Source organism: Musca autumnalis, unplaced genomic scaffold (genome assembly GCF_047663935.1).
Source record: "Musca autumnalis isolate F117 unplaced genomic scaffold, ASM4766393v1 scaffold_2, whole genome shotgun sequence".
In the NCBI taxonomy this organism is placed as follows: domain Eukaryota; kingdom Metazoa; phylum Arthropoda; class Insecta; order Diptera; family Muscidae; genus Musca; species Musca autumnalis.
The window spans coordinates 236,079,964-236,105,668 of NW_027411755.1; the positions used below are offsets into that span (position 1 = coordinate 236,079,964).

Sequence of the window (25,705 nt, forward strand, 5' to 3'; positions counted from 1 at the left end):
ATTTGTTCAAAGAAAGCTGCAAGTTTTGCTACTTGGAAAAATAGTACTAATTTGCTGGTTCTGGAACACAACTAAAGATATGTTTTAAATGTTTGGAGAAACACCGACGACATGCCCGGTCCCCGCAGAGGTAAACCAGTAACAATTACTACTTAATGAGGTTTCTTTAAGCTAACATGCTCAGAGGAAAAGTGGCAAATACCAAAGATAATAGAAGAATTAAATACAAACAAAACCCATGGAAAGTGGCTTGAAGATGTCTCAAAAAACTGCAGCAATCTGGATCCCACATAGCAAACACATCATCAAATCCAGAGGAAATGGAAATAAGTGGATGCAGCCTGATAGTGTTACTATCATAAGCTGCTACATCACTGTACCAAACTTCACGTTCGCTTCAAAGACACTGCACAAGACGCACCACGGAAACTGTGATTCGCAGAGAGTTCGCTGGACTTTCACGACCTAGAACTGGCGATGCAATATGCATATGCCTAGAAATCGTTATGCATATTGATTTCTCAATAACTTCCACCAAGCCATTCCTCAAATACTGATGAATGGGGCTGGACTCAAAGCTGACCTAAGCCAAACAGATTGAGCATGTCAAAACAAATGCGGAAAAATAGCAGCTCAAATGAGTAGGTTTACGACAAGCACTGGTGGCCCCCTACCGAGCAATAGAAAACAACTAATGGAGGCGATTAACAGCATACTCCTTTATGAATGCGATGAAATCTGGGCGCCGATACTGGGAACACAGGCGCTAGCGAAACACTTATTAGATGAAGAAAGAACGACTGCACTCCGGGTGACTTAGCATACCGAAGAAGTCTTCCTTGTAATAACATGAACCCTATCGATCTGTAGGCAATGACGTGACGAAATGCTTACACTGTAAGGTTGCAAAATGTAGACCAACCAGATAAGACATGGCAACTCCGGTGGACTAACGGAACGAAAGGAAGATGGACACACAATTAGATTTCTGATCTCCGAATTTGGAGTAGTAGAAAAGAAAGGCGAGATAAATTACTACCTAATACATATGCTCCCTGGACACGAAAGTACCTGTACCGCGTGGGAAAATGTAGAACATCGTATTGCGTCTACGAAGAGGAAGAAAAGCTTGATGACGAAGTTTACTGGAGGTTGGAGAGTGAAAATATAGTCCATAAATTGCTACGAAACAAAATAAGTTGGGAATCAATAAAGTTAAAAGAACGTAGGCAAAAACTACACGAAATGGTGCACGAGCACCAAATAGGGAATCCACCTCGAAGTAATGTGAAAGCGGTGCCGAGTTGTACTGAATCCCCGCGGTGGATTGTTACGACATCGCCAGATGTGTAAAGCATTTTCCCACCCCTACCGGCAAAAAATATTGCTTTTACTGGTCTTGTTATAGGCTCACCTAGTAAGTTTTCTGGAGACAACCCCAGAGCACCTAAATGAAGTCGTTATCTTGTTTGTTGACAACCCTAGATGTGTGAAGTCCCGAATATTCGGCCGTAATTAAGGCTTACACAGAAAGATTGCAAAATGTAGCTCAACTAGATGAAACATGTCAACTGCGGTTGATGAATGGAACGAAATGACGATGGACACACAAGTTGATTCCTGACTTCCGAATTTGTTGTAATAGAAAGCAAGGCGAGGCGAATTACTATCTAACACAGATGCTCTAGGGGCACGGTTACCTCCAAAAGTAGCTGATCAATATCGACCCGCAGGCAATGTAGCGACGAGAGGCTTACACCTTAAGATTGCAAAATGTAGCCCACTCAGATGAAACATGAGACGAATTACTATCTAACACAGATACTCTCGGGGCACGATTACCACCGAAAGTAGCTGATCAATATCGACTTGCAGGCAATGAAGCGACGAGAGGCTTACACCTTAAGATTGCAAAATGTATCCCAACCAGATGAAACATGTCAACTGCGGTGGATGAATGGAGCGAAATGAAGATGGACACACAAGTTGATTCCTGAACTCTGAATTTGTTGTAATAGAAAGCAAGGCGAGACGAATTACTATCTAACACAGATGCTCTCGGGACCTCCGAAAGTAGCTGATCACTGTCGACCTGCAGGCAATGCAGCGACGAGAAGCTTACACCTTAAAGATTGCAAAAAAGTATCCCAACCAGATGAAACATATCAACTGCGGTGGATGAATGAAACAAAATGAAGATGGACACACAAGTTGATTCTTGACCTCCGAATTTGTTGTAATAGAAAGGAAGGCGAGACGAATTACTATCTAACACAGATGCTCTCGGGACCTCCGAAAGTAGCTGATCACTATCGACCTGCAGGCAATGCAGCGACGAGAGGTTTACACCTTAAGATTGCAAAATGTATACCAGCCAGACGAAACATGTCAACTGCGGTGGATAAATCTATCGAAATGAAGATGGACACACAAGTTGATTACTGACTTCCAAATTTGTTGTAATAGAAAGCAAGGCGAGACGAATTGCTATCTAACACAGATGCTCTCGGGACAATCGAAAGTAGCTGATCAATATCGACCTGCAGGCAATTTAGCAACGAGAGGTTAACACATTAAGATTGCAAAATGTAACCCAACCAGATGAAACATGTCAACTGCGGTGGATAAATGGAACGAAATGAAGATGGACACACAAGTTGATTCCTGACCTCCAAATTTGTTGTAATAGAAAGCAAGGCGAGACGAATTGCTATCTAACACAGATGCTCTCGGGACAATCGAAAGTAGCTGATCAATATCGACCTGCAGGCAATATAGTGACGAGAGGCTTATACCTTAAGATTGCAAAATGTATCCCAACCAGATGAAACATGTCAACTGCGGTGGATAAATGGAAGGAAATGAAGATGGACACACAAGTTTATTCCTGACCTCCAAATTTGTTGTAATAGAAAGCAAGGCGAGACGAATTGCTATCTAACACAGATGCTCTCGGGACAATCGAAAGTAGCTGATCAATATCGACCTGCAGGCAATTTAGCAACGAGAGGTTAACACATTAAGATTGCAAAATGTTACCCAACCAGATGAAACATGAGACGAATTTCTATCTAACACAGATACTCTCGGGGCACGGTTACCACCGAAAGTAGCTGATCAAAATCGGCCTGCAGGCAATGTAGCGACGAGAGGCTTACACCTTAAGATTGCAAAATGTAGTCCAATTAGATGAAACATGTCAACTGCGGTGGATGAATGGAACGAAATGAAGATGGACACACAAGTTGATTCCTGACCTCCGAATTTGTTGTAATAGAATGCAAGGCGAGACGAGTTACTATCTAACACAGATGCTCACGGGACACGGTTACCTCCGAAAGTAGCTGCACCGCATGGGGAAATGTATAACACCGTACTGCATCTATGAATGGAAAGAAGAGTTTTGATAAATAAAGATCAAAGGATGCAGGAAAAAACTAGACGAAATGGTGCACCAACACCAATTAGGGGATCCACCTGGAAGTAATGCGAGAGCGGTGTCGAGATTTACTCACTCGCCAAGGTGAAGGGAAGTGGGTTTTAGCCGGTATAAAACTCGATCCCGGCATATGGCGACTGTGACAACATCGTTAGATGCGTAAAGGATTTTCCCATCCCGATTTGCAAAAATATTTTTTCTGGCCTTGTTGTAGGCCCACCTACTAAACTTTTAGGAACCTGCTACTTATGCCATGTCTACGTGGAAATTTAATGGGCAAACAACCCCAGAGAACCTTACTGAAATCGTTATCTTGCTTATCGCCAACACTCCATGTGTGAAGTTCCGTATATAGAGCCGTAATTATAATTATGAGCTGAATTTTTCAATGTTACTCCTTCTAGAGTTCCTCTCACATACATATATGTATATGCAATTTGCAAATGTATCTGTCGCCTGAAGATCACACATGGAACACTCTTCCGATACCCGCAATTTTATTGTGTACGTATCCTCCGTATTAGTAAGAGAGACGTTCATATATGATCACCTACCTTACCCTATTTTGAAAGGTGGATGTGCTTTACTTAAAACATATTCGCAAGTTATTAACCACAGTTATGTTGTATATGGGCTCACCTCACTCATTGGCGAATATTAGAAACACTTTCTGTATAAAATGTATTTCTCAATGAGGATCCACTGGTTCCTCATTTTACCATCAATATCTCTCAAACAATTGGGACAAAGTTTTCCACAACCAAAGATTGCTATGTTTTTTTTTAATCAAATTACCAAGTAATGCAGACTGTACCCCGTATTTTTTTATTTTTTAATCTGCAATTGACTTTCTACCAAAGAAGAAAGCGAAAAGAAAACAATTTGAAGACGAAGAAACAAAATTAGTATCAAACAATAGCAATTTGGCATTGAAGTGAGTGTTGCGGTAAATGTAATGAATGAATGGGTTGTGTGGTACGTTATTATCATGCAGTCAGTCATCCAACCAACCATCACCTATCCATCATTTCAACATTTGGAAAAAAGAAGATGAATGGAAATTTTGTAGTAGGAAGCATTTGTTTTGCCAATGACTTTGGTTATTTTCCTACGATTTGCATGATTTCCCTTTTTGGTTAAATATTTGGTTTTATTTGTTTTTGTTTTGCGATTGCAAAACATTGTTTGGTTTGGTTTTTGTATACATATTTTCAATTAAATTTTGTTTACTTCTACGTACTACTTATTGCACAATGGGTTATGCAAAACTTATAGAGTAATAGAGAGTTTTTCCAGCTACGTTTTTTTCTCTTTTCTTTGTAATCTCACAACGGAAATCATTACAGCCAAACATATCATCAAAGAAAATTAGTGTGACTTAGTTGAATAACAAATATTGAAGTGAAAACAAATGTTGAAGTTTTTTCTTTTGTGAAATGCAAATTTTATTTACGAGGAGAGCATAGCAAGTTGAGGAATTCGGGGGAAATTTTATAATGAATAACAATATAAAAACCAAAAGATAAAGAAATTTCGTTCGCAGAAGGTTATGATAGAGTGTATCGTATGTTCACCAATAGTTTGCAGTCTTTGGTTCGTGAGTATTGGACTCTATTTCTTCTTTATCTTTCCATAGTCTGCAGTAGTAACAATTGTCGTATCCTTTTCATTTGCAAGGACCTGAGTGAAGTAAGTGTCGTTTGGCTATCCACATTGACAAATGTTCCTTTTCCGTTTGTTTATTAAATCTGCATTTCTTTTTGACGCTGCTGTTGTCGTTCAACTTATATAAGAATCTCAGTTCGACGGACGCTTGCGCCTGTGCCATTTACCATCTCAGAACAGTCGATATAGATTTCTATGCCGCCAGAGATAGGTTGTTGTGGTTTGAAGCCATTCTGTTTGTTATACGTACATTTATTTGTTAGCTCCAAGTAATTCCATTCAGGATCGCAGCGTGACCGTATTTGAAACTGCGCCAACAATTTAGTACTTTGAGCCGTAGTGCATTAGGATGCCAGTTGGTGCACTAAAAGATCTGGTGGGTGGAGATCCAGTAGAACTTTTAGGGCAGCCTGTGGAATGTTCTTCACATAACCACTGATTCAAATTAATGCCGCTCTTTGGACTTTACCTATCCATAGGCAAGAATTGGGCGTACAATTGTCGCAAACATTCTTTGTAGGTATAGGTAATGGAAAGCAATAATCGATTTGTCGACTTTTCGATTTTGGCCTAAGACTAAAAATCGATTTTTCGGTCTTGCGATTATTTCAGTTGTCTAAAAACTCGACCTTCGATTTTTTCATAACCACAGAAAATCGATTATAATCGACTATTCGTCAATTTTCGAGTTTTCTTTTGAAACTGTAAAACCGACAAAAGTGTAAAACCACCAGTCCACAATCTATGGGCAAACTCGAAAATCGATCACAATATAATCGATTATGCGATTTTCCCTCCAAACAAAAGTCGGCTACAATTTTTATATTTTTGACTGCAAAAAGTCGATTAATCGATTAACCGAAAGTCGACTTACCTATCCCTAATCCTTTGGATGACAAGAGGTCTCAGTCCCCAGCCCTGGTCAATGGAATTCTTGCAGAAATATTAAGCTATTAAATCTCTCTTGGTGCGTTCCTCGACATTCCATTTGATGTTGAAACAACTGGCTAATGTAGAAAACCAGCCCTGTCTCTGATAGATTCATCAAAAGACAGTTGTGCTTTGTAATTTTGAAAAATTTTGACTAGAGTTCTTTGCATAAGTTCCGACACATGGATGAACATATGTGGACGGTCTTCTATCCTTACGTATATTGACTTAAGATTCTTTTTGGCAACTATATAAATTCTTAAGGCCTCGACACATAAGAAGCATGGCATTCTTGCTCAAGTCATATCTTGTTCGACCAAGTTCGACCTAATTCAAATGTGATTCTGAAATATTTTCATTAGGTTCAACTTGGTCTTTAGTCTTTTATCGGAAATGACTTCAGCAAGAATGGCCTTTACTTTATCTCCAGTGTAAGGGAGGAATGTGGTGTGATTTCTATAATTTTGCCCAGCCACACTATTTTTGAATAAATCTGGCTCCTGGACTAGAACGGTGTCAGCTTCAGACATAGTAAGGGCTAAAATAAGTTCACAATCATCCGCTTTGTAGTGATGTAGATTAATCTTCATGCTGTAAAGTGGTTGCTGCCTGCGTTGTCCTTCTGAAGGAATCTTATCCAACCCAAATCAAAGTGCAGCTTGATGATAAGACCATCATTATTCGAACTGGGGTTAATCAATTTGCATGAACTTGTCAGGAGGATGAGATTCTCTCTACTGAGTATTGTTAGTATGCGTGCAAGATCCACAGGGACAGTACGCTTCTGCAGGGGATCTTCTTCATAGTCACAACCGCTGACTGACACCCTTCCCACTGTTTGCAGAGGACATCCTAACAAGGAAGTCCTAACAGCAGATAACCTTGATAATCAGTAGAATAGCTACCGAACTGGGTATATTTTGGAAGGATCCCCTTCGCTCGAGAACACAATGTTTCGCAGTTGAATCTTCAATCAGAAAGGCTGGGTTCCGTATCGTCAGTTTCTTTGTGTTTTTTAAACTTCGTCAAAATATTTAAGTTGCACTCTCAAGCGTTGTTCCTCTAAAATGCAACTAAATGCATCAGAAATAAAATTGATACTTGTTTGATTAATACCTGAGTTAAAAATGCGTATATGTGAAATTTTGAAACACGTAGCTTCGTAGAATGAAATCCGAAAATTCTACCAAAGGGTGAAACATCAAACTGATGGCTTTGGAACTGGCGCATCCTCCTGTAGAGACCAGCAAGGTAATCTGGTAACTGATACAGATAGCGGAAGGAAGGAACTTTTTTTAATCTGCTCCAATCCAATCCTAAAAGATGGTATTGAATGTATACCACCCGGGCAAGATGAGGAAAAGACAGCAATAAACCGGATGAAGAATAATAAGGCAGCAGGAGCTGATGACCTACCAGCCGAGCTGTTTAAAATCGGAGGCGACACGCTGATAAGGTGTATGCATCAGCTAGTTAGCTCCATCTGGCAGGTAGAACGCGTACCCGACGATTGGAACCTGAGCATCCTATGTACCTTCCATAAGAAAGGATATAAGACTTTATGCTCCAACTATAGTGGAATAAGTCTTCTCCCTATCGCCTACAAGATAGTGTCAGGGATATTGTGCGAAAGACTAAAGCCTATGGTCAACGAAATAATTGGACCATACCATAGCGGCTTTAGATCTGGCAAGTCCACCATTGACCAGTTATTTACCCTGCGGTAAATCCTGGAGAAGACCCAAGAGATGCAGATCGCCACCTACCACCTTTTTGTCGATTATAAAGCAGCCTTCGACAGCCCGCGACGTTCAAAGGTATTCCAAGCCATGTCTGAATTTGGTATCCCCGCAAAGCTCATTCGGCTTTGTAAAATGACTCTTAACTGACACAAGATCTTCAGTTAACCTCACCGAAGAGTTTTGTACCAAAAGAGGTTTCAGGCAAGGAGACAGCCTTTCGTGTGATCTTTTCAACATCCTGCTAGAAAAGGTTGCACGAGAGGCAAACGACAACAGAAGTGGCACAATCTACACCAATAGCCACATGTTACTTGCTTATGCTGATGATATAGACATCATGGGACGATGAGAAAAAGAAGTAACCGATACCTTTATGAAGGTCGAAGGAGAATCTGCTAAATTGGTCTAGCGGTAAACGGCGAGAAGACCAAGTTGATGGTGTCGACGCGCAATGCGTCCATTGAGATCGGACCAACTGTTGAAGTTGGTTCCTATAATTTTGAGGTAGTAAAAGACTTCGTATACCTCGGCACCGCCGAGAAGAATTGTATTGGCCAACAGATGCTACTTTGGCTTAAGTAAGCACTTTAAAAACAAAGCCACAACTCGTCAAACAAAAATAACGCTTTACAAAACACTGATACTACCCGTGCTGATGTATGATTCCGAAACCTGTGTACTTCCGCAAGCAGATAAGGCAGTGATTGGCGTGTTTGGGACAAAATTTTTTCGAAAGATCTACGGACCGATCTGCTTTGACGGTGAATATCGACGTCGTATGAACCACGAGCTGTATCTGCTATACAACGACGTCAATATAGTTAAACGTATCGAGATGCAGCGATTGCGTTGGCTAGGCCATATAATAAGAATGAGCGATGATGAACCCGCTAAAAAGGCGTATAAATTCGAGCTACATGGCGGGCGGTGCACGAAGAATTGGCAGGCCAAAGAATAGATGGCGCAAACAAGTGGATAAAGAGATGACAAGGCGCGGTATTCCAAAAAGCGAAGCACTAAACAGAGAGAATTGGAGATCTTTTCTTAGTTCGGTCTATGGAACAAATGTTCTGTAATGGGCCAGCTAAGTAAGTAGCTTCGCAGTTGTTAAGTAGTACGGCGTTAAGAAACATAATACTTCACACATTTGCAGTCATTTTTGCCAAGCAACTGACAAGGAAGCCAGCCAAACCATCGAATATAGTTAATTTTTCTATCTGGATCGATGACGGCCACTCGAATTTCATCTGGAACTAATGGTCGTTTGGAGATCTTATCGGTTTTGCTGCCAGTTATATGGGGGTTACTTGTGGCTTTGGTTAGTTTGTGAGGCTTCCTTGCCTCTTGTGTTTCGGGTGCGGTTCCTCCACTGACCAAACCCTCTTCACCGTGACTTTTGGTGAATAAGGCTTTGTATTGGCCCAATTTACATGCCCAGGGTGCGAAGTCTGTGGTGATTCAGATTTTTGACATCCCGTCCTTTAATTTCGAATTTCGGCTTTCCTACCCTTTACATGAGATCTGGAAAATACCTTTTGGATTTGATTAGTTTGTGATGCTACCTAGGCAGTTTTGATTTAGGGCTTCGTATTTGGTCCCTTTTTCTTTGGGTGTGGTTCTTTCGCTGACCTAACTCTATTTACCGACTCCTTTTTCTCACAGCTGATAACACTGACCTCCCCATAAGCACCCATCGTAGGAAAACTCTGAAACCATTGGTCGTTTGATGATCTTCTTATCGGTTTTGCTGTCCGGAATTTAGAGGATTTTGAATTTCTGCTCTGTCATTGGTCTCTTAACTTTCGCTTGTGATTCGTCCACTAACAAAACTATTTTCACTGTGTTTTGGGTGAAGAAAGTTTGGTGTTTGCGAATCCACATACCCAGGATGCAAGACATAATCGGGGTCACATTTTCCTAGCCCTCTGAGTCCTTGGTTTATCTTGAGGCTGATTTCTTCGACGTCCTTCAATGCTGGTCCTGCCGTCGTTGTTTTGGCTCTGCCATGCCTCCTGCTGAAGAGAGTTAAAATTTCCAAGGTTGAATCGGTCACGGTATACTGAGCCAAATAAACATCGCTTTCTATGTAGACTTTACGGGACTATTGGGATTGGTGTTTAACACAATTTGACTCCTGGGGATATCGGGATGAGAGAGACTTTGTATAGATTTGCATTTCTCTTGGGTATGTGTGGATATCTACTTTCGAATTTACTCATCGCCTTGAGATTAATCCTTATCAACTTTGTTCCCGTTATCTCGTACATCGCTCTTATTACTCGTTTTATTTTGTGGGGTACTTGCTCAATGCTTCCATATAAAAATGGGCTGGTGGTGCGGAAAGCATTCTTGAAATCTATGAACAGTGGATACATCTTATAGATTGTTCTGTTATGACGCTTAGGGTCTTAGTCTGATCTATACAGCTTCTATTTGGCCTGAAGCCAGCTAGTTTATCTCTTCGAATGTTTTCTACTTGCCTTTGAATTTGTTGTTGTATTATGGCTGCTAAAATTTTGTATATGGTGCTGAACAGGGTTGCAGTAGTTACAATTTTTCAAATTGTTATTTTTGGGTAACTTTACAACGACACCTTTCTGCCCCGTTGAAGGCAGTCTTTCTTCCTCCCAAGCTGATATGATATCGAAGTAACTCAACTGCGGTTCTGGTGTCGGTCTTTAGAGCTTCCACCTGTAAAACATCTTCTCCTACTTCTTTATTCTATTGCTTCTTTTATTTTGTTCAAGCTGGGAGGATTACGCGGTATATTCAAGGTGTTTTCTATTGTATTGCTATTGTACATTTCATTATTCTACTTCGCATAAAAACTAACAATTTTATAACATTTTATTGCATGAAATAACTAGTGTGTGGACTTCGACTAAGTCATCGCTATGCAGAAGGTTTCGCCGTATTGCGTGAAGTTGGCTGCAAGTTTATCTTAAACTTATTTTCTTCATTATTTGCAAATCCAAATTAGCTGTCATACAATGTTAATTATTACAGAGTTATTCGATTGATATTAGTTATGAAACTAAAACATTTTATTCAATTATTTGTAGTTCTTTGTTTCAAAAGAACTTGGTCGGCGTCGATCAATTTTAGTTCTTATGATAGCATGGGGGAGATTATACTTTTGATTTCTCATATGGTGTCCTGAATAAGCAATTTTTCTCGTTTTTATCATTTTGATTATTTGACTTTCCGTATTCATTCGCTTCAGAATTTCATTATTTGAGATGCGATATCTCCACGATATCTTTATGATCCGTGGCTATATCCCTGTTTCAAATAAGTATAGTCCTCTGTTTTAATGGCCCAATTTTCTGCAGAGTATAATAAACTTAAACTTATGTTTTTATTTCGAATGTATTTTAATTTGGAATGGAACAAATGAAAACATTTCCTGCATTACCAGTTATAAACGAATTAAACCATTTTGTTTATACTTTTTCGTTCGAGGCTGATCATAGTTGATTTAGTTCGTTTGTATCTGAAGTTGGTTGCAGTTCCATAACATTTGTTTCAATGGTTGCCACTTGGTAAAAAAGTACCAATTTTAACCAAAAGCGTTCCAGCACTGTCACCTTCATTGCATCCATATAACACCAGGTTTACATAAAAAATTTTATAAACTGTTGTTTGGTTTATTACAAAATACACATTTTAATTAAACATCATATTTTCCTAATTTTGTTTTACAGTTGAAAATGTCGACTTGTCTCATTTAAATGCCAGTGGCAAGAAACTACCAAAAACCTATAACATTGATATGGATAGTGTCAGCATAACATCTAAGAAGTCCAACTTTCCAGCATTTGATTATACCAAACCGGTTGTCATTAACGATGAACTGGCCTTAGAGGAAATGAAAGCCCTTACAGCAACGAGTAAAGCATCGCCGCTGCCATCACCACCTGTAGACATGGAAATGCCTGCCCATGAAAAACAACCATTGAACAAAACCGACACAACGTACACGTTTAATACCGAAAAGTTTACAAAGGCCTCATTTTTTATGCAATATCTGCTGTTAATGAATCGCATTTTCATTTGTGCGAAACGAAGTAGTGTAAGTATGAAAAATGTTTTATTAAATGTATGTAATTTCCCTTTATTATACATATTTGAAATTACGCACATGTTAAGTTAAAGCCACACATGGTTATAGTGAATGTTAAGTTTTTATGGCTGCATAGAAGAGTTTTAATATTTTTATAGTTAAGCATTCATATAATATTCGTATTCGTTATAGCCTTGTTTCAGTGTATTAATACTTTTTGTTATGACTTCTATTTAATATATTTATTTTTTTTATACTTTTGTTTTCGTTGCGGCCTATTGAGGTTAAGTGTTATTTATTACTCGCTTGTGTGGTACTCTAGAAAAGATTAAGTACCAGCCGGTTAATGTTTATTTCAGTGGCAATGTTATTGCCGCGAAATATTACTGTCAGTGCAGTTGTTTTTTAGTTTCCTTACCTTGTCATGTGCCAATTTTTTAGTAAAAATACATTAATTTTAAATTTAGGGCGGAGCGGGTATTATTAAATAACGTTGTAACAAATTATATTTTGTGTTAAAAAGCTCCACACTTCTATGTAGGTTACATTGATAATGAAGTGCGTAACCATGTTGAAAGTTACATTAAGACCCAGTCTTCGGAACTATTATTAGTAAGCAAGGACCCAACCATGGTACAATAATACATGTACAACGGGAAAAGCAACTGATTAACACACTAGTTGTCAACATGCATTATTGTGAATAAAATCACATATAAAAGGTAAACAAGCAATTCACAGCAATGCGTTATTGTGAACAATTTTGACGTTTGGTATGATTTTATATAACACCTTCTTATTCCACCATGGACCCAACCACTGCACAAATGCAAGGAGACATTGTTTATAGGCAACGTTAAATGGCAGCCCCACCAACTATGACAGACTCATGGTGGAACAATAAGGTGTAACGCCAAAAACATCTGATCTTCATTCCAGTTGTCAAAATGCGTTATTGTGAATAAAATCACATACAAAATGTAAACAAGCAATTCACAGTAATGCATTATTGTGAGCAAATTTGACGTTTGACATGATTTGATGATGATGACAGACTACAACAGATCAATCATCTACTTAGCTGGAATAAAACAACGACTAACGAAACTAACAAATGCCGAATGAGGAACAAAAACAATAGGAAAAGGGACGCGCATTGCGCAATGGAATGTACGAACACAGCTAGAACAAAAAGTAGCATCGTATAAGATCGAAGTCTTAGGTACAAGCGAAATGAGATGGAGTAAAAGCGATGAGCTTCCCAAATAAAACGGAAACTATGTATGTGCAATACAGCGGAAACGTCAAATAACGCTAAGAGGTACATTCGAATTTCTCTGTACGAACTTCCCTCTAATAAGCACAAGTGGATATTCTCACACAAAATAATCTTTTTATAACGAATTTTCTCAATGTAGTAATTCGACGGTCCCCAAGTGCTACGTTATGGAGAAGTTCGAATGTAGTTTAAGACAAGAAAACCAATATCTGACCGTGTGAAACGACTGACCGTGTGAAACGGAAGTACAACAACACCAACGACAGTTCAACAATGGCAGATCATGAATGTGGAGTTAAAACAATAACGGAGGGGCGACACATAGATTGGTGTCAAACATTGCAGCTGGTCATTGGTGGCTCCATTTTCCCCCACAAGGAGATTTAGAAATGCACACGGACATCATCGAGCGGCAGTACTCACAATCAGATAGATCATGAAATCAGAAAGTTTTGAGAAATCGGCAAATTTTCAAACGTCAGGAAGACTAGGAAAAACTCTGATATCAGACCTCTCAGCGAAAATTGTTAGCTGGAACCTAGCCACGGCAATACGCAAAAAGTTATCAATAAAACAACCACCCACATTGGGGCATCACATCAACATATCACCAAGTTGCTGAAGAAACAGACAACACTTGGAACATAATTTCTAAAAGAGGTGAAATGAACATGCAGTTAAACAACAATATCACAATCACTTTCTAGAAAATCTGGCAAAAACAGCCGAGGAAGCAGCTAGCCAGAACAACACATGGAAACTTTGGGGCCCCAGTATCACGTGTTAACATATTCCAATTGTTCTCAAACTTTGACAATCTTAAAATTTAACAGAACTAAACACTTTAGGTGGGTTCCGTATAAAAAAAATCGACATCGATTTTTTACAACCACCATAGTGGGCACACAGCTGTTCTTATAAATGCCAAAATATTAATTAGATAGAGAAAAAGGGGAATAAAAGATTTGCATTGGAAAGTCTAGGAATACCACAAAGGATTGCTAGATCAAGTAATACAAAAGAATATAAAGATAATACTAAACTTCAGTATTTTATTGCAGTTATTTAGAAATGGTTCTGTGGTTTAGTTTAATGTGAAACATTGTAATTAAATCCCGGTCCACACTAGAGTGATATAATTGAAAGAATTTCATGAAAATGTGCGTTCTTAGATCGAGTTCCATACTAAAGTAATTTTATGAAATTGCTGTATTGAGGAACTCGATCTAAGAAGGTCTAATTTCATGATTTTTTTTCAATAAAATCTCTCTAGTGTAGAACGGGACTAATTAAATTTAAGGAAAATATTTAACAAAACAAGAAACAAATTAGAAAATTATCATTTGTTCCTAGAATATAATTATGACGCTTTTGAAAAATTTGAATAAAAGCTAACGAAACGTTAAGCGATACATGATACATAAATTATTTTTATTATCATTTAATTAAATTAAATGCGAATGGTTATTGACTATGTAAATCAAGAACTCTTTGTATTTTTCGAATTTCAACAGAGAGCAAAACTAAAATGCGAGGTGTGGTGAAATTGAAAATAAATTTATACAGTATGCAAAGTTCATATTCGTACACCCCTAAAAAATGAATAAAATCGTTATTAATTCCATATTCTATGTGCAAATATAAAATAATTGATAGGAATTACCATAACGAAGAAAGATTTAAGAATAACAAAACTAATTTTTAATTGATTCAGTCATTTAGGTATAGGTGGCGCCTTTGTGGATGGCAAAGTTCGTATTCGTACACCTCTGAGCACTATATATTTGAAGTTTTTAAGGATATTCAAAGCAAAATTTTTGTTCTTTTCTTCGTTTGGAATGTCTCTGCTATAGAAATATGTAAAAATAACAGTAATTTTATTAAAAATGTTGCATGAATAAAAAGTCGGACGAATATTTGAAATATGTAAGAAAAATGTGCTAGATATGATTAACTATTGCAATTTATTCCCGAATTTTTGACGAAAATAGGTAATAGCAGTCCTTCTGTAACAATATTCGAGGTCTAATATGAAAATAAATGTTGTCAGCGTTTGGAAATGCAAAGAAACGTAATCCGGGCTTACGTAAAGTAGACACATTTTTGGTTTTTACTTGGTAAAAATCGCAAGTTTCGTTTTATATTTGACATAAAATGTATCGAAGTTTTAGAATACGGTTTCGAAAATCATTTTATGTCGAAAACTGTGACAAATTATGAAGAAAAATGAAACTGTACAAGTTTTCATACTGTCTGCGTACGTCTGAAATTCTACGCTTACTATGAACGAGGGTTATGGCCGCCAAAATTGCGAAAATAATGGTTTTTACTTCTTGAAAATTATATTTATTTACCGAAGTATTAAAAATGAGTACAAAAATGTCAAAAGAATGAAGTAAATTTTCCAGGAAAGAACGTGGGGTAACCTTTTGAAGAAATTCATTATTTCTGGGGAAATTTTCTTCCTTAAAAATTGATTATTCCTCGTAATTTCCGATATGTCTTGACACAAAATGATTTTCGAAACCGTATTCTAAAACTTTTATACATTTAATGTCAAATATAAAACGAAACTTGTGATTTTCACCAAGTAAAAACCAAAAATGTGTTGACTTTACCTAAGCCCGGATTACGTTTCTTTGCATTTCCAAACGCTGACCACATTTTTTTTATATTATACCTCGAATATTGTTACAGAAGGACTGCTATTAGCTATTTTCGTTCAAAATTCGGGAATAATTTGCAATATCTAGCACATTTTTCTTAAGTATTTCAAATATTCGTCCGACTTTTTATTCATGCACAATTTTTAATAAAATTACCGTTATTTTTACATATTTCTATAGCAGAGGCATTCCAAAAGAAGAAACGAACTAAAATTTACGGTATTTTGCTTTGAAAATCCTTAAAAACTCCAAATATACAGAGCTTATAGGTGTACGAATACGAACTTTGCCACCCACACAGGCGCCATCTATACCTAAATGACGGAGTAAATTAAAAATTTGTTTTGTTATTCATAAATCTTTCTTCGTTATGGTAATTCCTATCAATTATTTCATATTTGCACATAAAATATGGAATTAATAACGATTTTATTCATTTTTTTAGGGGTGTACGAATATGAACTTTGCATACTGTACTTCATCCAGAAAAAAAACAATAGTTTGGTGTGGTATATCTACGGTCCATATTTCTTCAAAGTCTTCTATAGTATACAGAAGACCTCTTAAGGTCTTCTATTTTAGACAGAAGACCTTTTATGGTTTTTCTTTAGTTCGAAGACACTTTTAATGTTTTCCCTAGTAGACAGAACACCTTTTAAGGTCTTATAGAGTAGACATAAGAACATTAAAGTATTCTATAACAGACAGAAGACCTCTTAAGTATTCTCTAGTAGACCGAAGACACTTTTGGTTTTCCCTAGTAGACAGAAGACCTTTTAAGGCCTTCTAGACATATTAGACAGAAGACCTCTTAGGTTTTCCCTCTTAGACAAACGATCCTTCAAGGTCTTCGTTAATACCGTAGAAGTTGTATACCGAAGACACTTTTGGTTTTCACTAGTAGACAAGATAGCTTCTAATGTATTCCCTAGTAGACAGAAGACCTCTTAAGGTCGTATATAATAGACAGAAGACCCTTAAGGTCTGCTATAGTATACAGAATGCCTTGAAGGTATTCCCTAGAAGAAAAACTTACCACATGTCAAATAACTAAGTGTGTTTGTGACCTGTCTCTCTCTCACTCTCTTACACCGTAGGTTAATTAGGCTAAGCCGTATTTAGTAGTACTTAAGATTGTGTTAACTATTAGTTAACTAGTGCACTATAAACACTCTAGGAATACAGACCTGTTGTCTTTATAAAAGTTAGATCCTCCATGTAAACGGGTTATTCGAGTCGAAACCAAGAATGCTGGAAAAGTTTTGAATTTTGAATCCCACAAACTTTCAGTTGCACTTAAGGAAAAGCATGAGAATAGAATGAATATCTAGGATAAAATAGATAGACTTCTCGGTCTCATCAAATGGGCGATTGAAGCGATTAATGAGACCAGGGGCTCAATTCTGTTTCTATGGAAACCTGATGTAATGTAAACTTTTATTAAAAAATAAATTTTTTTTATTTCAATTTAAAGAAGACAAGAGTCCAAACTCCGGTCTGAAGAGTATCACGTGTTGGGGCCAACCCTCAACAGCACGACAGCCAATCTCCAAAGACCAAACCTGGGTTAGCTTGATTTACCGGCCTTACACTCGGACTAGCGGGAACTCGCCGTTTCTTGCAGCTCGGATACAGGGAGCTGTTGATACCTTATTTTCCAGCTAATGGGCTTACCTTATTTTCCAGCTTGGTGGCTTACAAACCAACGGGCGATCTTCGTTTCTTCGTCGGGGGAAGCACTTCTGCCTCGAGACAAGGAACAATAAAACACTTTTGGTTTCGCTTTTGAGGCAATTCAATTTATTTATAATATATGTATGATCCTCCGGATAACAATAAATACGACAAATGAAAATTAGAATTCAATCTAGTTCTTTTTTTCTGATTTCTGTTTGAAACAATATTATTTTAATGGTCTTTGCTCTGCTTTTCTTCTTTGCGCTTTGGTTGTTATGTTACAATAGAAATAACGATTAATGTCCGTGCACGGAGCAAGGTGCCCAAAAACCTGTTTGGGACAACAATTGGGACAAAAAAGGCAAAGGCAAGTGAGACAACCAAAGGCAGAGAAGGAGAGCGAGAGCAAAAGAAAACCATAGAGTAATGAATAGAGTAGACAAAAATTAAAAATAAATAAAAATAAGAAAAGAAAATAAACAGCTGGCTAATACAAATTCTCTTGCCAGTAATCAACAAAGGGCAGACGACGTATATGCAAGTGATGCCTTTGTAGCGATTTCTTGCATATACATCACGAAAAAGTCAGCGAGCTGCAGCATTGAAGCAGGAAATAAAATTGCAAACAACCAATTGTTTAATTATTTTTTGTTAGACAACTAATTAAAGTTGACAATTAAGTCAGACAACTTTATGGCCCGATTTGCAGCAGATTTCTTTTAATTCAGTCTTAGCCTACCATCATCGTTCATTCTCATGACATGACCAAGACAAGGCAATCGTTGTAGTTCAATATGTTTCCTATGGTATATCTCGTAGTTCACCGCCAATTTAAATTGGCCGTATATCTTTCGCAGAATTTTCATGCTCAGTGTTTTGTGGAGTGTGATTTTAGTTTCACGGAAGGTGGCTTTGTTTCTAAATTGCTTACTTATTCCAAAGAAATATCTATGTATGTATTTGCCAATATTATTCTTCTTATTTCAGAACTGACGGTTGTCCTATTTACAGCAATGCCAACGAAGATGCCAACCTCAAAATTGTAGTTGCCAAATTCCCTATTCTAGCAGATTCTCATTCCTCTTCTATGTTATTCATTACTACTTGTTCCGATCGACATAGGTTGTCCATGTCGCCTTCATACACAGTAGCATGTGATTCTTGTTGCACATTGCGTCATTGCCATCTGATTCGGCATCTGGTATGATCATTTCCATAGGAAATCCTCCTTCAAAGAATTATAAGGATCGGTTTGGTTGACATTAGCTGTGTCTTTTTAATTTGTCAGTAAGATTTACTCAGTAACCTGTTTTCAGAGAGTAAGAATAATCATACGGAAAAAAGAGAGAAAAGTAAAAAGACGACATTTAATAATAGTTGTGTCTTTTTACTTTTTCAGTAATAATTATTCAGTAACTTGTTTTCAGAGAGTAAGAGAGATTTTACTCTTTGATACGAAAATAGAGAAAAAAGTAAAAAGACAGCATTTAGTAAACTTTAGCAAGATAACAGTTGATGACCAAAACAAAAGCATTGGCGCCAATGCATGAAAAACAAACTAACTCCAAAGCAATGAAAAAGTTCTTCAATTTTAAGCAAAATAAATAAAAAATAATAAATATTTTAATAAAATAATCAATAAATATAGCTGAATTGTAATATTTATAGCAGAGTACGTAAAAATACTTTAAATAACATTTCCAATCGTTTCGTTTCGTATTTTCCATTGGAACAATACAAAACGAAACATAACCCTCGTTGGCCGAGCTCGCTGTTTAGTTTTGTTTTGTTTATATTCGTGAGTGCGAACAAAACGAAAAGCGAAAAGTACTCAACTCCACAAGAGCAGATAGAAAACGGAATAGTACTAAACACATGTGAATAAATCAAAAACGTTTGGTGGTTGATAAAATTCACTGTGGTATGCTGATTGGTGGTTGATAAAATTCACTGTGGAATGCTGATGCTATCTTATAGGGTTGTTAAGCAATCACATGTGTGTGTGTGGCTGAGTGTGTCATTGACAATACGCACGGCAAACGTTTCCCAAAAATACTTCTTGTTTCGGTGGTGAATGAAACAACTCGGCAAAGCATAACCGAAGTTACATTTCCCCAATCGTACGGTTTCCATCTTTTTACATTGAAAAGTTTGTGTTTTTGTTTTGGTTGTGAGAATGAAACGATTCAGAGAAGCTGAAAAGTTTGTGGCTTTGTGTGATTGGTACGGGAATCGTTTTGTTTGTTTCCGTTCATTGATTTATAGTATTTTTTCCACAAAAATAAGATAAACATTGAACAGCTGACCATTAGCAGATGATTAAAAAACCGCTGATCGAACTTGCTAAATGTTGCTGGGAAAAATTCTTTCAGCAACTTTTAGCAATTTCTCAGCAAACAACTGTCAAAATTGTTCTCTCATTTCGCTCTCTTTTACTGAACTTTTGTGTAAAAAGACAGCATTTAGTAACATTTCGTAATAATTATTACAAATTATCACGTAAAAAGACGTAGCTAATATTTAGCAAGATAACAGTCGATTATCAAAACAAAAACATTTTCGCCAATGTATGAAAGAAAAACTACATCTAAAGCACTTCTTCAATTTTAAGTAAAATAAATAAGAAATAGTTAAAGATTAATAAAATAATAAAAATATACCTGAATCGCATTATTTGAAGAATTTTTCCACAAATATCACATAAACATTAAACATCTGACCATTACCAGGTGATTGAAAATCAGCTGATCGACCTTGCTTAATATTAGTTGTGTCTTTTTACTTTATCAGTAATAATTATTCAGTAACTTGTTTTCAGAGAGTAAGAGAGATTTTAGTCTTTGATACGAAAATAGAGAAAAAAAGTAAAAAGACAGCATTTAGTAAACTTTAGCAAGATAACAGTTGATGACCAAAACAAAAGCATTGGCGCCAATGCATGAAAGAAAAACGTTCTCCAAAGCAATGAAAAAGTTCTTAAATTTTAAGCAAAATAATAAACAATACTTAAAATATTAATAAAATAATGAATAAATATAGCTGAATCGCATTATTTGCAGTATTTTCCACAAAATATCACATAAACATTGATCATCTGACCATTAACAGGTGATTGAAAATCAGCTGATCGACCTTGGTAAATTTTGCTGGGAAAATTCTTCTAGTAACCTTTAGCAAGTTCTTGGCAAACAACTGTCAAAATTGTTCTCTTATTTCGCTCTCTTTTACTGAACTTTTGTCTAAAAATTCAGCATTTAGTAACATTTCGTAATAATTATTACAAATTATCACGTAAAAAGACACACCTATTATAAAGATCTTAGATGTAGGGTGTTAAAGGTTCGACTAGGCGGAACTAGTTCACTCTTACTTTTTTCTATTTAATTATTAATACAGTTTACATTGAATTGTCAGTGGGAGTTTATAATTTATGATCTTAGAAATTTATTTTGCATACTAATAATGTGTGTGTAGAATTTGTTGAACAGAACAAAATGACAAGAACATTATTATTGGAATAATTTATAAATAATTTATGAATTATTAACATATCACACCTTTTTTATTTTGTCTAGCTAGAATATTATGTGAAGCATAAAGAGGGGCTTAAAGCTGTATTGAAGCGGCTAGAAGATTTGCAATTTGTGAGGAGCGCGTGGTTTCATAATGACATCTAATTTAGTAGAATTCAGATGTTTTCTCCTTAGACATACGCCAAAATTATTGCTACGCGTTTATGATTCTGATAGCTCCTTCAAAGATGTTATTCAAGGTCTGCGAATGTGGAAAAAGATTCCTCAATCCTGTATCTACTGTAATACAGTGGCGGCCATATAATTAAGAACGACATCGTATTAAAAAGTATTTGACTTGCAACGTTCCAAATATTTGAATATTTATATGGAACAAGATTGGTAAATAAAGTACAGGGTAAGCACTTTCAAATAAAGCCAAAACATGTTTTAATTCTCCCTCGTTTATATGAAAGATACCACGATTTATTAAAATAGTCATATATCGACCTGGCCACATAATTAAGAACGATATAAGTAAACGTTACTTTAAGGTAATTTTCATACACAATATGTGAATATATCGTTATGTATTTTAGAAATCGGTTATTTTGATTCATTTTTAGTATCAAATGTCCTTCAATGGTACATATTATTGAGTCTAAGTTTGATAATTAGGGCATACCTAAGGTTTTCCGACATTTGCTCATAATTTGACGAATTTATTTTATTTTTGGGATCTAAAGCCACAGTTTTGGCTTCCTCTCATTCCCTCGATGACGCTCTAAACGATACACTGTGATTGTCGTTCCATAGTCGGAGCTTATTTACCCTTAAATTGGTTTTGAACCCACATCTTTGAGTCCTTTACGAGGGAATTGTCTGGGAAATAGTTTCGTATGAGCCATTTCCACCTTATAAATCGGTAGGATTGTTGTCTGCAGGTAGTAGACAGGAAATAAAAAAATAATTTCGTTTTGTACAAAAAATTGGCCAACGGTACACCAAACAAAAAAGAAAGGTATAATATTTTGACAGCCTTCATTGCACAATGTCTTTGTGGGTGTGGTAGATATAGTTATGTAAGACTTTTTAATCAATGAAGCTCATATTAATATCAAAACTAGTAAAATCAATAATTTTTATGGATGAAAATACAATGTTTGTATAAACTAATGTCTGATGTACATACACAACATTATTGTGGAATTTGAGCTTTCAAAACATTATGTTAATAAATGTTATATTCGGTGTGGAATTCTTCCAATTTTGGTGTAGACGTTATATTAATGTTTCATTTCCTGTCTACTACCTGAGGACAAAAATCATACCGCTTTATAAGGTGGAAATGACTCTTATGAAACTATTTCCCAGACAATTCCCTCGTAAAGGACTCAAAGATGTGGGTTCAAAACCAATTTAAGGGTAAATAAGCTCCGACTATGGAACGACAATCACAGGGTATCGTTTAGAGCGTCGTCGAGGGAATGAGAGAAAGCCAAAACTGTGGCTTTAGATCCCAAAAATAAAATAAATTCGTCAAATTATGGGCAAATTTTGGAAAACCTTAGGTATGCCCTAATTATCAAACTTAGACTCAATAATATGTACCATTGAAGGACATTTGATACTAAAAATGAATCAAAATAACCGATTTCTAAAATACATAACGATATATTCACATATTGTGTATGTAAATTACCTTAAAGTAACGTTTACTTATATCGTTCTTAATTATGTGGCCAGGTCGATTTATGACTATTTTACTAAATCGTGGTATCTTTCGTATAAACGAGGGAGAATTAAAACATGTTTTGGCTTTATTTAAAAGTGCTTACCGCGTACTTTATTTACAAATTTTGTTCCATATAAATATTCAAATATTTGGAACGTAGCAAATGAAATACTTTTTAATACGGTGTCGTTCTTAATTATATGGCCGCCACTGTAGCTTCGATGGGTCATGACAGACTTCGCTGCTAGACCTACAAAATTATTAAAAACATACCATTATGGAACTTCTTCACAATAAAGATATTCATAAAACCCACGTTTATTGTTTAGTAGTGGACAAATACTCCTAAAAAAAATAAAATGAAAATTAGAATTTAATCCATGGAATTTGTCCTTAGAAAATACGACTTAAGCAAGAAGATTTTTTGCCAGTCATCACTGTGATCTCTGTAAACAATGTTTCATTAGAACCTCCAAATATTCTAAAGTTCTGATTAAACCTGTAAGAAAAAATATCTCTCGAATCCGCACGGCACCGCTAAGTGTTTTAATTGAACGATCGATCTATCATTAGCATCACCGCTAACGCCATCACATTCAAATGGTTTTGGTTACTGGTTCTAAATATTTTGTATAATTTTTTATTTTAAGCATCGATTCTTTGGCGTGATTATGCATTTAGTAGCGATATTAGAATTGACCTTCACACACTTTATGGCCAAAAGCTTGACTGAAGTGGTGCTGGTGCGGCGCAAACATACATTCTACTCTAACTGCTGGTGATGCAATGTAGCCTAACATTAAAAAGTTAGCCACTATGTACTACTAAATGATAGATACCATGCCAGTAATCAACCAAGCAGCTATGCAACCATGCATGTCATGCAACCAACCAACCTACCTACAAGTCAAGCAGCCAAGCGTCAATATCATCAAATAAATTTAATTTACCAAGTTTTAAGGTACGGGCAAGTTGAAAATATTGCAAGATCATTGTAAAGTGACACACACACAAAACAAAGTTGTCACAGCAAACATTATTTATGCTGGTGGAAGTGGGGTAATGGCAAAGTTTGATTGAGGTGGGGGTGGTGGCTGGAAAATGAAACATAAAAATAGACAAAAAGCCGTGAATATAAGTGTTGTAAAACATAAATTGGCATAGCCTTCATATCAAGGTACCTTCCATCTTATTTTAGCTAGGTCCTTTTGTTTCCTGAAAATGTATCGATATAAGTCCACGTTTAATTGAAGCCCACATTAAAATGCAAAGACCATTTATGACCTCGTGAATTTATGTTTTTACCAACGTATTTTGCCTTCGTTGTAAGCAAAAGGTAATTACTAGACAGCGGAACCCCTATTTTTGGTCTTATATTTTAAGAGCCTCTATAAAAATACCACAAGATGACGTTTTTTCAGCTTCGAAATGTTCTGCAAACATGTCGCTCATTTTGTCGCGTTTTCGTGGTCGTTTTGTGCATTTACCCTGTTTTTGTTCAGACGCGGCAAAATCGATTAGTTGTCAATGAGAGCCGTACCTAAAATTTTCCGAGCGACATTTTTGCAGAACATTTCGAAGCTGAAAACCGTCATCTTGTGGTACTTTCATAGCGGCTCTTAAAATAAAGGACGAATAGGACATTGAAGGAAGCGAGTTAGAAGGTCGAAGTGCTCTACGAAAATAATCACCATTGGATTTGACTGAAGACATGTCATCTCAAAAATAAGCTAAAGCAACAGTGAACAAAGATATAACGCTAATTCCTTCGGGGTTCTTAATATACTCACCAAGGGCTTTCATCTGCAAAAGGAATTATCTCTTCCCCAGACTTTCACCTCCATTTTGTTGCACAGTGTAATAGGTAATAAAATTTTTGTGGGTAAAATTTTTCTGTTTAAAATTATCTTTAGACAAGTCAATAAAATAGAGAAATGAATAACCACAGCCACGACTTTCAAAATACCGAAAATCGGGCGGTATCGTTCTATGGGGGCTATATGAAGGCCTAAACCGAAAAATTTTAGGTGGAAAGTTTTTTACCTCCAAGAAAGACTTAATACCAAATTTCAGCCATTTCGGAGGGATATTGAGGAACTTCTATATCTCAGTAACGGTAAACCCTACGAAATTATCATAAATTTCAATCTTGTAGAGAATTTTCATGGCTACAACATTTTCTTTTGTCCCATTTCGATAGGACTTGCGGAATCCAAGCAGAAACCTAAAAAACCTCTAAAAATGTCAACTTGAATCGCGATTTATTTAAAAAGCGCTCCCGCAATTTTTATTTTTTTTTTTTTTGATTTTTCTCATCTATGAACATTGTAGTTTCAGAATCCGACAACTACCCTGTTCTGTTCGGACGTGTTTGAAACTCGCTCTGAAAAGTTCCTAAATAATTCGCTTTTTAAGCAATAATAAAATCAGTAATTGACACTACAATAATCGCAGCAACCCGTGAAATCGAATAACCATTCGTTTTGTACACATATTGACGGCAAACGCAGTGAATTTGTGAAATTACCTACGACAATTGGCTGTAAATTTGCATTATATTTGTTTTTGTGAGTAAACAAAGCAAACAAAACAAAGTAAGCAAAACAACTCCTATACACATACACGAATAAACGTCACTCTATCATCTGTTGTTGCTGTGTTATCATCACCGTCATTACTCGATCTGCTTCTTTCACCTGGTTGTTGAATTAGATAAACACTTCTCACCACAATAATTACCATCCATTTGTTCACCACAATTTACAGTGGGCAAAAAAAATAATAATAATAAAATAAAACAAAAATAAAAAAAAAAATAAAAAAATAAATAAATAATATAATACATTTTCAACAATTCGAAAAATTTTTACCAAGACAAAAAAATACAAATATGTCTTGTTCAAAGCCTAACTGTAAAATTGATCCTGCCAATTTTAAAGAGCCGATGGTGACATGTTGGATCTGTTTTTCCTGCTATCATGCTAGTTGTGTTGAACT

The 25,705-nt window shown here is 36.3% G+C and overlaps 1 protein-coding gene across 2 annotated transcripts in view; it reads left to right on the forward strand.

Moving 5' to 3' along the window:
* The window catches only part of LOC141395364 (ATP-binding cassette sub-family G member 4), a 131,751-nt gene that overhangs the window by 92,771 nt on the left and 13,275 nt on the right, over window positions 1-25,705 (forward strand). For both annotated transcript variants that reach the window (XM_073971054.1, XM_073971053.1), the window contains exon 7: window positions 11,481-11,848. In XM_073971054.1, the coding sequence (XP_073827155.1) occupies window positions 11,481-11,848 (368 nt within the window). The remainder of the gene's footprint in view (window positions 1-11,480; window positions 11,849-25,705) is intronic.